Source organism: Platichthys flesus, chromosome 1 (assembly GCF_949316205.1).
Source record: "Platichthys flesus chromosome 1, fPlaFle2.1, whole genome shotgun sequence".
Classification (NCBI taxonomy): Eukaryota; Metazoa; Chordata; class Actinopteri; order Pleuronectiformes; family Pleuronectidae; genus Platichthys; species Platichthys flesus.
In genome coordinates this window covers 23,974,531-23,988,751 of record NC_084945.1, presented here as the reverse complement: position 1 = coordinate 23,988,751, position 14,221 = coordinate 23,974,531, and the positions used below count along the sequence as shown (strand labels likewise).

The 14,221-nt window shown below is 40.7% G+C and overlaps 1 protein-coding gene across 7 annotated transcripts in view; it reads right to left on the bottom strand.

Annotated features, from left to right (window-relative positions):
* LOC133954971 (A-kinase anchor protein 13) overlaps positions 1-14,221 on the bottom strand; it is a 110,641-nt gene that overhangs the window by 24,792 nt on the left and 71,628 nt on the right. For all 7 annotated transcript variants that reach the window (XM_062389610.1, XM_062389594.1, XM_062389633.1 and 4 more), the window contains 13 exons: positions 14,020-14,197; positions 13,288-13,390; positions 9,847-9,889; positions 9,545-9,656; positions 6,193-6,352; positions 3,476-3,543; positions 3,297-3,363; positions 2,852-2,984; positions 2,475-2,587; positions 2,026-2,172; positions 1,436-1,692; positions 983-1,108; positions 198-315 (listed from right to left, as the gene is read on the bottom strand). In XM_062389610.1, the coding sequence (XP_062245594.1) occupies positions 198-315; positions 983-1,108; positions 1,436-1,692; positions 2,026-2,172; positions 2,475-2,587; positions 2,852-2,984; positions 3,297-3,363; positions 3,476-3,543; positions 6,193-6,352; positions 9,545-9,656; positions 9,847-9,889; positions 13,288-13,390; positions 14,020-14,197 (1,625 nt within the window). The remainder of the gene's footprint in view (positions 1-197; positions 316-982; positions 1,109-1,435; positions 1,693-2,025; positions 2,173-2,474; positions 2,588-2,851; positions 2,985-3,296; positions 3,364-3,475; positions 3,544-6,192; positions 6,353-9,544; positions 9,657-9,846; positions 9,890-13,287; positions 13,391-14,019; positions 14,198-14,221) is intronic.

Below are 14,221 nucleotides of genomic sequence, written 5' to 3'. Positions count from 1 at the left end.
GTCCCTCCAATCGTGAGGCTACCAAAGGTTCTCTTTCATGTTTGGAAGGTGAGGTGAGGGGTGTTCAGCTCAACATACAGTTTCACCACTAGATGTCACTAAATTCTACACTCTGAACCTTTAAGCCCACTTCATCCTTCTTGTGCGCACAGTAAAATCCTGGATGAACACTGAGGCAACATTGTCGTGGAGCTGACCTTTAGTGTGCTGTAGCATTCTCTGAATCAACACCGGGTACTTTGTTATCCTCTGGGTCACAAGCAGGATGCATTCTGGGATACCAAGCCTCCGCACGATGCTGCTACTCATCTTTTTCTGGAAGAACCAATAAAAGGTGCCTAAGTAAAACATGCCGACACAACAGCTCTAAACACGATAAGGTTTAAAATAACCAATGACAAAACAAAAAAACATATTTTTCTGAAAAATATAATCAAATATTAAGAAGGTGATTGCTGTGATTATGGATGTGGCAATGACACAAGGCTGTAAAAATGTATGCCTCTATAATCGGGAAACAGACTCGAGTATAATTACAAACATGGATTAAATAAAATGTACTGTGTATGCAAAAAAATAATAAAAAGTAATACAGAGATAGGAAAAGCTCTCTGCTCACATTAAAACACATTTTAGATAACAGATATTAGACCTGTCACTAAAAAGCTGAACAATGCGTGCATGAGATGATGCTTCTCCAGAAAGTAAGTAAACATAAACATGCAAAATAAAATGTGATAAACTATACATGCTGGACAGAAGTGACCAATATCTAGAGATCAGAATATCCATACACCAGTTGATGCTCCCATAACTTTATTTATTTTACCTCCCAGGTAGGTAACGTTTCATTGTATAAAATAAATAAGTTTATCTGAGGATCAACTAGTGTGCAGACATTCCTGTGTTCTATTCCAAATAGTAACACTACTATACAATAAATGTATGATAAACAGATCAATGTCTGAGATGGAGGCCTTACTTTAATGAAGGCTTTGAAGCGTTTGTCTTTGATCAGCAGGTCCTTGCACAAGTTGACTGCTTCGTTGTGGCGACTGCAGAATCTTCCGTAAATCCTCCTCATACTTTCACCGTTGGAGCCAGAGAACTAGAGCAGATAATGAGAAACTTTAATATGCAACATTAACACCAAAAGTAAAACTTTGTGGAATAGGGCTCACACTTTCAGATTTTGACTGAATTGGTTTGTTTTAAAAACTTTAACAATATGCTAGGAAATATAAAGAAAGTTTTGGCAGTATTGAATACTTAAAATAATTTATTATAAAAAACACAGACATACATGAAGCAATTGTAAGGTCTATGAGTACCTGGTATACTACTAAACTGGAAAGGTCACAAGAGGGTAATGCAAACACACTTGCACACACAGGCAGGAACAAGATCCCAATCACCACTCCCTCCCTTCTCTGACCTGGTTCACCAGGATGTCTCCTATCCTGTTGATGATGAATCCTCCATCCAAGCTTCCACCTTCTAGCTGACACTCTCTCTTCCTCTCCAGGAGGCGCAGGAGGTGCTGCGTGTGGAGCTCCAGGAGCTCGTCTAGTGCAGGGAACAGCTTCTCCACTGTCTGGAGTTCCAGCTGTGCCTCCTTCTGAAGGCCTTTACTGTACACTTCTGACATAATGCGCAACGTCCGGATGTGATGCATCTCCGTCTGCATCAGCTCTGGAGAACATACCAGGATATGAGACTTAGTCACACAATGACATAAAATGCCCTTTTAAATGCTTCCGCAGATGTGCAGTATGTATCGGCCTTTTTCTTTGTCAGAAAACTATAAATATTTTAATTTTTTTTATGACAAGATGTTACTGCTTGTTTTATATCACCAGGAACGAGCCACTCAGAATAATTTCAATCAAATATATTTGCCACAATTAGATGCTAATCAAAAGCTAAGCTTGATATAGAAACATGTGGGCAACTTTACGGTATAACCTCATCAAATGTTCCTTTTTTCCACGTTTTGCTTCATCAGAGTTGTGTAGTGAACTGTACCGTAGATGACATCTTGTCTCTTCACCACTTCTTTGTCCAGCTGCTGCAGGTACTGCTGCTCCACGCCCAAACTCCACGAATCAGCTTCCAGCTCCTTTGCCTCGGCCTCAAACTCCCCCAATAGCTGTCCATCCATCATCTCCGTCCCTAAGCCAACCACACATATTGCACTTAGAATGTTGTAATATAAAGCTCATTTTGTATTTAGTGGATCATATCGTATGCATTGAACAGACATATTCATGTTATATTACTTTTCACTTAAACTAGTAGATTGTTTTTTTAATCCGCGTTAAAAGCCTAAAATGTTAGGTTACTGTTTCTTTCCCAATTATTCTGACACTGAATTACACTGATTTCAGAGACAAATTTAAAAGTTGATTTTTTGTAATTGAGGGTGCACGTGTGTGTGTGTGTGTGTGTGTGCGTGTGTGTGTGTATGTGCTGACCTTCATCAGTGAGTGATTCCATGGACTCTGTGACCTGGTTGGTTCTGTTGAGGGAGTCAGTGGACTGAGAGAGATACCGCAGACCTTTAATGGGCATCTCATCAAACACCGGACTGAGTGGGGAAATAATAATGACAAAATGTTTTTAATTAACAGTGTTGTTTCATAACCAGTCATGACCACAGAGACACATTAACATGGCACACTGTGGAGGCAGTGGTCAAATAAAAAGAAAGCAAACTTACACCAAGAGCTGAAGCATTGAAATGAACTTTGTTTCATTTAAATGGAAAAAGGAACCTCAGTCTCCTAACCCACTTAATTAAGATGCACTCAAATATGCACAGACACACAAAGACACACATATTCCAGCTCACCCAGCGATGTTGCTGATGGACAAACTCTTGGACAGGTTGCCGTGGTAATTCATGATGCTGGTGGGTCTCCGAGACGACGAGTGATCTTCAGGGAGCAAGATGGCCGACCAGGGGCGCTCCCTTGGTCCACCAGCTGGACCAGAGACAGACACACAGTGCAGTTAGCAACAAACCTCCAATCATCCATGAAGGATCCTTGAGGGAGCCCTTATACTGCCTGTTTATTGTGTATATAGTACATTTGAATTTCATGAAAGACTTCAATCATGCATCTCTAATATAACAACTTTTGATAACATTTTTGTTTAGCTCATTGAGTTTTATGTACAGAAACTATACTTTTGCTAAATTTGGCTCAAATGATTGTTCAAAAATTACAATTACTCTGTAAATGGTTACAGACATGAAGACTACATATGAAATCCTTCTTTGCATTGACACTCACATTTGTTCCTCATGGTGACGTTAGAAAAGGAGCTGGAGTCTGGGACAGAAAACTGCTGCTTGGGCAACTGGCCAGAGAAACAGCATAAAAGCATAAACGATGAGCTCAAATCAATATTGGCGGCAAGACAACAGAACACTATATAGTCGGTGGTGGAGTAAGTGTGAGGGAACATTTACCTTCATCTTCACCTTGGCGCAAACAGGCAGGACGTCCCTGCAGCCCTTGTGGACAGAAGCATTACAGTCTGGAAAGAAAAGCAACAGAATGCATGGTGAATACTAGCCAGCCGGCTGCTGGGGGAAGGGGGGTGCTGAGGGTTTTGTGGAAAGGTGGGGGCTAGAAATTCTGACTGGGTTTCATAGGCAGCCAGGAAACTTCACCATAGCCACTAATGAAAGCCAGACTGGAGCAGCGAATGTGATGCAATCGAGAGGTAATACTTTGCATGGACGAAGGGGGGGAAGAGATGAGGCTGTGGAATGACACATGAGCATAAAACTGAATTGCATGGGAACGTTTCAATTATGTAAACATTCCCAAATAACCATTTTGGAACAAGGGTCACCAAGCAAGAGCACTAAAATAAGATCCGCTCTGTAATCTGATCCCGTTGAGGAGTCTGTTTTTCATTAGAAGTTACTGCTGTTACACTGGGACTGTAAAAGAAGAAAACTGTTGATTGTTCAAACAACCGAAGCTCCCGATTAGGAAGTGAAAGCAAGAGGACAATCTCTGCTTTCTGTAAGAATCTTCGCATTTTTCCAAAAGAGAGTTGTTGTTTTTTTAAACACACATGTTGCAAAAGTAAAACCCACAAACTCACTAAATGCGTAGTCATGATAAAATGTATAGTGCACTTTAGCTCTTGGGATTACATCAACACAGCTCACAGTGAGGGTGAGAAAGGTATAAAAAAGGATGTGATACTTTCAGGGTCAAAATATCCATTTTCATTTCCCCATAACTTTAAAATAGGACCTCATGGTACTGTGAAAAAAAAAAAAAAAGATTTGGATAAAATTATCTACCTAGACAATTATGTTTTTTATCTACATATCTTCCTATATATATTATATACATATTCCTGCAGTGTTTTGTCTTTAATGGTCTGTCTTGCAGCATTTTCCTGTGCGTTGCATATGGCCAACTAATTCAAGCCTATTTGAGACAAAGGATCACTGTAGTTGTCTGCTGAATGGACACCAGCCAGACATCTGCGAGCACAAGCCTCCAGAAAACACCCTCCGACATGTCTGTGGCTCCAACAATCCAAATTAGAACGCCTGAACACAACAAGAGCTGTATTTGCCTGAAGTATCAGATGCAGATTGTGACCGTCGAGAGGGTCGCTGTGTTGCTGCTGTCTATTGCAGAACTAGTTTCTCCTTTTCAGGCTCTCTCTGGGGTTGCGTCAAAATCTTGTGCAATAAACTACATCCTCTTCAGAGCTGCTGCTGCTCCTGCTTCAGTGGAAAACAATGCAAAATATGTTTTTCTGTCTGTTACGAAAGCCTGACTGGGACATTAGAAGTGGGCCTTTAGGGACTTTCAAAACTTAAACTGATGCAGACTAGAACGAGCCTCTTAAAGACAGTAGTTAGTATAAAAGCCATACAATGTGTATTTAGAGGTACTCTTTTAATATTAATGAATGTGCATTATAAGTGTTTTCTAACAGGCAGTTTAGATTTTCAATTTCTAGAGCAGTGGCTGTTCTAAACTTTCCTGTATGGAATGGGCTGTTTATGGGCTGCAAGTTAAGACCTGCTGTGGGACTCAGTCCATAGAAACCTGACTGCTGCACAAAAAACTGTTCACCCGTTTTTTCAAAGTTGAGTGATACTCAGTACACTGAACCCTAAACTTTAGAATCAGAAGTTGGTATTGTGGACGCGCTGTTGTCATCATCAACAATATAGCCGTTTTCAGGCATGACGTATGGGTAAAATCCGGAGAATCGGACATGCACAGACGCTTCCACAACAGCATCAAATCCTCGGCATTATTCAGGCGAGACATGGAACAGCCTGGTGCAGCAGGCAGAGGCACAAAGTGGTTTTCTAACTCCGCTGCAGAGATCACATGATCATGTTTACAGAGCCCTGACATGGTCGTCAACTCTTATCAACACAAACCTCAACTTCTCATATATTTCTATAGACATTACAATAGGAGGACTCATTTGCGTTCACAAATCCACCTCATGCCAAAAAAATAAGGAGGATGTATAGAGTCCTGTGCATATCTAAAAGCAGCTTATGACTTGTGTTGATGACTTCCAGCCGCCACTTTTCGCCTTTTCAAAGTTTATTATTATTGAGCTTATATTTCATGTCCAAATCTCACTAAATAGATCCCACATTTTTTTGAGGCCATTCAAAATACACATGTTAAGTATGAAACCGATAATATGAACAGTGGACGAGAAATGTGAGCCACAGACAGACAGAGAGATGTGGAATTTGTAAGTAGATGATTAACTAGAAAAACTAAATAATCATTTCATTTATCTGTTAGTTTAACTTTTGAATGGTCGGCTTTATACAAATATGAATAGGTGAGCAATAAGCAATAATGGCATGGTGCAAATGTACTGACTGAGCCTCCCCAGTGAGTTGATATGACCTCCCCTGCAGCATTATGCCAAATGATGTACAGTGCAGTATGTTCATTGAGGAGGTTTTCAATCTCCACTGTCTTCTTCCGTTTCTCCTTGTTGTGTTTCGAACAGTGCAGAAGTTAGGTTGGTTTTCAGATTAGAAATTAATTTGTGATGAAATTAATACTATTAATAAAGGAAAACAGGATTCAATGGGTTTTAAACAGACATGAAACAACAGGAGTTAACAACAAAGGAGAATACCAAAAAACAAAATCAAACAAAGTTTCTTACGTGAGCAATGGAAAGCCTCTTTGCTGGTGATAGCTTTGCTGCACTGGGAACACTGGGCCGCATGGCCCGAGCCGACTGCAGTGAACAGGTGACCATTCAATGTCTTCTTCTCCTTCTCTTTGCCTTCTTTGTCTTTGTCCCTCTTATCTCGATCCTTCTCCTGCAAACACAGAATCATCACAGTTAAGCACACTCACCCACGATGAACTTTACCTCAATAATTGCTTAAACTTTTTTTCTCTCCAGCCAATTACAAGTTTAGATAAAAATAACACTGTAATTAAGATTAGACTAATTTACTAGACATCAAGAAAATGTCTCAGCATTGGACTAGTTGCTTATGTTAAATTCCAATCTGAATCCAGCAGAGCAACATTATTGCTTTGATGTACTACACAGCAGGGGGCCTCTGCGTAATAAGTGATGCATTATTTATGCTGACAACAAACTGTCTCATTAAGGGACTGTTTTAAATGTTGCATGTTTTGTTTAAGGACATTTCTCAATGTTTGTCTGGGATTTTCTCCCTAACACCGACATATTTGATACATTTCACAGGATAACTTGTAGATGTTTATAATGTTTGGAGATGTTGGTAAACAGAACAAACATATTTCCATATTAATAACTAAATTACATGTTTTTCTCAGCTTATATTCAAACCATTGTATGAGACGTCCTGCCGGATACACGACTACTGTCGGAAACACAATGTCTGGGAATCAAACCTTTGACCTTTTCTACAACAGGGCAGTCTTTCTTCTGCCTTGGCATCGTTGGACAAGGTCATCCTCGGCTGTTGGTCATATCTGTACACTGGGCTGAATCACAATCCCATGAAGTGATGCCGAGAAGAACAGAACTCTTGTTCTCTTGGATTTACATCACAGAGCCTCCACCCAAACCCAAAGGAAATGGGAAAATGGAGTTTCCAGCTCCTTTTAATGACCAGCCCTGGGCCTCTTGGTTTGAGGGCACCACAAAGCTCTGACACACTGGAGCTGGTTTGGTTCAGACGAGTCGGGATGCCATAAGACAGACTGGATGACAGCAAGCCTACGTGTTTATAGCCATTACAACACTTAAGTGTCATTTGTTCTCAGTTTCTGCAGCAACAGCTGTTTAACCAGTGGTGGAACACACTGAAAAAACATCTATGAATGAACTTGAAACGTAATAGTGTATTTTTCACAGTAGCTAGGAAATACAAAAGCAAAACAAAAACAGTTCCGCTTATAAGTAAAACACAGGAAGCAAAGGACGATGCTCAGTACATTCACTTTGGCTAAAAGCGAACAAAACGGAAAAAATAATCACTTGTGACATCTAAACCAGCAATTTAAACATAAATACGTCCTAGTGAAATATAACGTAACAGGCAATGACTTCTTCTGAATAACACTTCAGCCCAGAAAGGAACACCGGTCACTATAAGCAGATAATATTGTGACAGTCTCTCTCTCTAGTTAGTGTGATTACTGGAGCACAACTAGAGAGTTGGGAAAGCAGAGCTTTCTGTTCTGTTAGCCTACCTCCAGCCAACTTTTCCATCTCAGCGAGAAGCTATGGCTCCCTGTGAATCTCCTGCATGACATCCCTGGATGTGATCGAACGGCTAAAGCTACAACCAGCACAGACGCTACATCAGGGACACTGAAATGAGGAAATGACTGCATGGGTACGGGAGGTGCTATTTCTGCAATGACCCGTCGGTCCAGTAATCACACAACTAGACACTATGACAACACAGCACAAACTAGTTCCCCCGGAACACTCACACTTTTGATTTGTGCTTAAACTCTATCTGGGTAGTGTATTCCAATACAGAACAGTAATAAAAAAATGATTTAGATTTTTAAAATCTGTCCTTATTATTCACATTATATAATAAAGAAAAAAATATGAATGTAGTGTGTGATGGTTGCTGAGGAGCCACTTTAACTGTCACTAAATACATAAGTCAATTATGGAGGAAATTCAACAACCAAAGTAAGGACATCGACGTTTGCGAATTGTCTTGTAATTTAAAGGACGTATAAAAAAATCTTGTGCTTTGACGGGAAGCGAGCAGCTGTAAGCGTGTTCCGTCTGAACCCTGTTTCTTTAAAAGCAAAGCAGCGACCAAGGTTAGTGAAGAGATTAGAAAACCACAAGCGACTTCATCTTCCTGTTTTACTTCCTGTTCCCCCCTCAGTGTCTCTTTGCAAGGGCAGACACATTTTCAGAAAGCACACAGACATTTCACCCACTATTTATATCCCCAATTACATGGTTCAAAACTGTAAATTCAAGACTTTCAGACTTTTTAATACCGCCAAACACGCTGTTTGATACTAGATTCACAATCATACTGACCAGATAATATGGAAATCAGTAGGGCAATATGGCCTTGAATTATTTATTGTCAGGACATAGAAAGATGGATTAAACAATTAAAAATGACAAATTCATTCAGTGGTAGCAGTTGCTGCTAAAGGTCTAATAGGGATGACGGATACGTCAAAAGATGAACTACACAACAGTCCCACTTTTTCCCACAACAGTCCCACTCCCAACAGCCATGTCTCCTGACAGCCTGCAGCTCGAGACAAAAACCTTTTATAACTAACATAACTGCCTGTTGCGGAAGAGAGGAAATATTTGTTACTTTTGTAAGTTCAATTTAAGACGAAGGCATTTTTTGAGGAAACTGAATTCTACTGTTTCTAAGATTTGTGATGACCTGCAGAGATCCTTTTATCAGTGCAATTTAAAGGTATACAGGTTCAGGATTATCATTAGTCATTATGCCAATCCTTATGTCTCACAGGGAAATTACATTTAGGTAAATCCCCTTACATGCTTTTGTTCTGAATGTAAAAGAAAGATGACTGTGACCACATCTTCCACCTGAGATGAGGTCTGTGATAAGAAAAATGTTGTGGTCTAAAAAAAAAAAAACACTGGGGAAATGTGAATGTCGCGACATTACAAGAAACACAGACTTGCCCTAAAGCAAGACATATAGCCCCCGGTGACCCAACAGGAGCTGCTCAGAGACCAGCAGAGGAAGATGCACAGGACAGCTTCCAATTTGACTGTGTGCACACATGCCAATGTGGAGTAGTGTGAGGCTGAGAGGCAGCCAGTTGTTCAGTCATCCTTGCTTGAACAAATAAATGTTTAAGGAGGAGAAGGCCATGAAAGGACACAGAAGTTTGACCAAACTAAGTGCAGACACAGAGACTCAGCTCTGAGGAACGGTGCATTAAAGTGTCTATAGAGTGATAATGACAGAGTAAATATTGTCTACATTCAAAGTCCTGCTGCAGTTTTATTAAGGATAACTAAATAAAACTCCACGTTCTCTCACCCTGGTCTTTTTGTACATCTTGTTCTTGAGGTAGCTGAAAGTCCGGCTGACTTTCGTCACACTCTTGCCATCAGTGTCACTCCGCAGAGGCCCAGGCTCCTCCTCTGATATACTGAAACAGACATACACACATGCACAATATCCTTAACAGCAGCACTTTACATCACATACCTGTTCTCTTATTCTGAAAAAATTGTTGTTTTTTGGAATGGACTTCTGCCCATGCACACAGACTCTTTATTGAACTATAATCATCATAGCTAAATAACTGTTTTCTGGTGATGTGTATTTGCAGGACTGACCTGTATGCTAGTGACCCAGAGGTGCTGGAAAACGACCTCATACCTGAAAAGAAACGGGAAAGGATGTAAGCAGTAGAACAAAGATTCAGGAGGTGGTATAAACAGGATAGGTTTTTTTTATTTGCTATAACTGAGAAGGAAATGGTTCTTTCTCTGTCTATTTTGGACAGTGAAAATCTCTGTTTACGGGTTGAATACACTTGCCACTGTGCTGTCCTGATTTCCCCTGTAGTGACTGAACGACCTTACAGACCTAATAGTTAAAACAAATCTGTCTGTAGTCCAGAAGCCTCTCAGTTCATGTCCTGGTTGCAAGAGCTGGACAAGCTACACAATAATGCCCTTGAGCAATGTACTTCACCTTTAGGTACCCTCGGCCAGCCTGTGTGGAAGCTGACAACAAAATGGCTCTGGCTCCGACGAGAGTGGCAAGAAAAATAAAGGCCAAAACCTGAAGCCAGTTCTGCCTTTAGATCCAGTGCCATTAATGGCTGCTAGACGCTGCCTCAGAAAAGTCTCTGGCTGCCAAACACCAATGCCTATGAACTCTGAAAATAAAGTCATTTTTTCCCACAGTAAAAGATACTCATTCTGTCAAAGACATGCTGGCTGCCACTACATTGTTTTACACAAGCTCCACCCACAGTCCCCTACAGATTATTTAACTCTAGTAACCGCAGAGTTTCCCAAAGAATTTGATCTATATCGGTAACGGAGTGCAAGCAAGTGTACGACAAGAAACGCTTTTGTTCATTATGAAACTATGGAGAGTCGCCAGAGTCTAGATAACTACTGGAAAACACTGAACTGTCACTGTTCATGCTGATTATAAAATATATGGATAAATAAAAATAAAGATAATAATTAAAACAATGGAAATGAGCACACACCAAATTCACCAGTCTCAACTCAGTTGGCTTCAGCTAATCATGGGTATGCTTTATTTCAAAGGAACATATCTGCCTCCCTCTAAACATCATCATTTAATCTAAATATTCAGATTTACACAGAAATATGCAAAAAAGTGCTTGCCCTGCTCTGCATCAGAAAGTCAAACCCCAAAACAGGATAATGAGGGCAAAGTTTTGGCCTTCCTGTGTTGCTAGCAACATAGTCAAGGAGACAGAGAACACTACTGGAAATATCCCACAGATAAGAAAAGGGAAGGAATGGCTCAGCGACTTTGACTAAAGGTGACAGGCTCACATTTATCTGCAGGGAAGAAAGAGCTTCTTCATCTCACCTGCATTGTTTACGATCATTCCTTTCCTCTTTCTCTGCTGATTGTGTGTCATTTTTTTGCAAAGAGACAAATCCAAAGACTAATCTTGGAAAAAGGTCAGCTAAAAACAGGGCCAGGTACGGAGACAAGAGATGCCAAGGTCTTATTTAATGTTGTCAACTGGAATTATCAAAACAAAGCCTGCTGCCTTTGTGAAAGGTAGTTTTTTAAAACCAGTGGATTTGCTAGAAACTAATTGCACATTCACACAAGGAGCATAATATGGGCAGTAATTAGGGGTTTGCTTGTGAAAAGTCAGCTGCATCTGAACTTTTGGGCTCCATCTGCCCTCAGCATCGAGTTGTTTTGGGGGTGAAGTGCAAGTCTGGCATAAATCCTACAGAGAGCATTCACCCTGTACAAAAGTGTTCAAATGGAAAGGTTGCAGCAAAGTTAGGCTGTACATTTCTGCATACTCTCTAAGAATATTAAACATAATACATTATTTGTATTTTGTGATTGAATGTTATGATATATTTTTTCAGAGTGGCAGATTTCCTTCAGCTGACCTTGTCTACATCTAATCTGATTGGTAACAGAAATATTTTGACACCTCCAGAGAGGCTGCATACACACAATACTTCCACTCATGGGTGAACAGCAATCCATCCGTTATCTACTATTCTAAGTATTTGAGCGTGGTTGGGGGGCTAGAGCCAATCTCAGTTGACATTGAGGTGGAGCACACTCTGGACAGGTCGCAAGCATATCACATCAACATACAGAGACCAACAACCACCGACACCACCTACTCTTATTTACTATCACACATATGGACAATTTAGAGTTTAGCTAACCCTAATCCACGTCTTTGGATTGTGGGAGGAAGTGGCCGGAGAAAACCCACACAGACATCCATACTATTACGTTTGAAAACTGCATTTGAAACTAAAACACCTCTGTCCAATACACAGATTACTTAAACAATAGCTAATGTAGCATGTACACAATTCTGTTATTGTAAATTGCAGAGTTCTACTGTACAACAGCTGTTAGCATAGACAACAGGGTCAGCAACGCTTGCAATTGCTTATCCAAGTTGTTCCACACGTGTAGCCAAGGCTATTGCCGGCTGTTTCCTTTTTTAGAAGGGGATCATGAAATAGAAGAGGAATGAGTTAAAGCTACGCCATGACAAAAAGACCCAATCACCAATTGGTTGTGAATGTCTATGTCATCTTTTCCAAACATCGCACTTTCTACCCATGCAGACTGTGATTAAAATGGGGCCAGAAGCGTTTTTAAACTTCAATGTTTTAGCAGCTCTAAAAGACTGGAGTAGTGCAGACAACTGGCTCAACTGAGCAGAGTTGATGCCTTTTCAAATGAAAATGTAATAGTATGGATCTACCCACAGAGATAACATGCACCCTCCACACAGTCAAGCTGGGATTCAAACTGGGAACCTTCTTGCTGTGGGGGGACAGTGCTGACAACCATAGAAAGGGAAAAAGAGAGAATTACCGCTGGAGCTATCTATGTAGTGAATTATTGGCATACAAAGGGTGGACATGTGGAAATAACTAGTGTTTGGAATCCGACACCACAGCTACTTCCTACTGCATCTACTGTGCGTTTACAGTACTCACTTAAGTTATCCTCATCCTCACTAGATGAAGAATCCCCGTAAAGGAACTGAGACTTAGATTTGGTGAGGATTGGGGAAAGGTTGAAAGAGAAGGAAATTCGCCTCTTATGTCTCAGGCGTCCCACCGCTGAGCGGGAGGCAGCAAGGGAGGAAGGAACCAGAACAGAATCAGATTACTTACGAAAGAATAGTAACTTCATGGAAGCGGTGAAGAATGATGGAGGATAAGAGGTAGAATGGTCAAGATGGGGAAAAGGCTTAAATTTCTGACAAATTAAATGGTGCAGAGACCAATTAAGCCTCTAGATAATTGATCAAATAAATAGGAATCTTTCGATTTTAATTTCACTACATTTTTATTAAGAAACAATGATTTCTCTTCATTTTAAATGACTGATCTAATATCCTAAAGTAAAACAGTAAGAGGACCATATGAATGTGTTATTGTTTAGCATAGTTAATTACCACTGAGCTAAATCTAAAAGTATAAAGAAAGGAATCTATTGATGCGGCGGAATGTTATAAGCATTTGCCGTGACCAGTAATCATGGCCTCACAGCTTGTCACTCACCATCGATGTCTCTCTGGCTGATGGCAAGCATGGATACAGACTTAGTCAGGGGCAGGGTCATGGGAGAACAGCTATTTCGCAGAGGCCAATATCGCCTCGATTTCTGCAGGAAGAGACACAAAGTAAAGTGTGAGGTCACATGACAAAGTGACAAAAAAGTATTAAACTATGCAGATATGACAGATGTGGAACAAAACATCACCAGTCGCTTCATGGGAAACAGGAATGATGAACTCAAAGGGGCAACTAGACATATGGTTTGTGACGTTGTGTTGACAATTTGTTTTAAATTCAATGAGAGCGAAGTGAAGCCCCCTGAGGAGAGTAATGTTTATTAAACTCGTACTAATCCCCGAACTGAAAAGTCAGAAATTTCCCCCAAACTGTTTATGAGTCTTGTTTATGCGCGAGCTTTACACATCAGTTTCTCGTGAATGTGAATTAGGCTGAGGACGTTTTTTGAGGATCCCTCTGGGCCGACTGTGTGACAGTATGAAGATATGACATCTAAAGGACAAATCTAATGAGTTTGTGTGTGTACTTTTACTTATAAATTTGTGGGGGCATTTTGAGCATAGACCTTACTGAGTGAGCACATTTTTTCCCGGTTCTCCCTTTTTTAAAGGCTCTTTTGAGGGTTAAGACTGATAAGGTAAGGTGCTGGCAAATGCACTATGACTACGAGTATCCTCACTATGATATAAGAACAAGAATGTGTGTTTGTTAGCTTACCTCCTCTTGTAGTCTTTCATGCTCCCCCAGCTCGTCCTGCTCCTCTGTCAGAGAAACCAGTGAGCCCCTGTCATCGCTGTATTGTCGGGGCATCCTTAATGGCTCCGGGATTCGGGGGCCCTGGGGGGTGGGGCCCCTCAATTCTTCTTGCACCCCACTGAGCCCCTCCAAGCTGTAGCTGTGTGGACAAGCAACAGGCAGA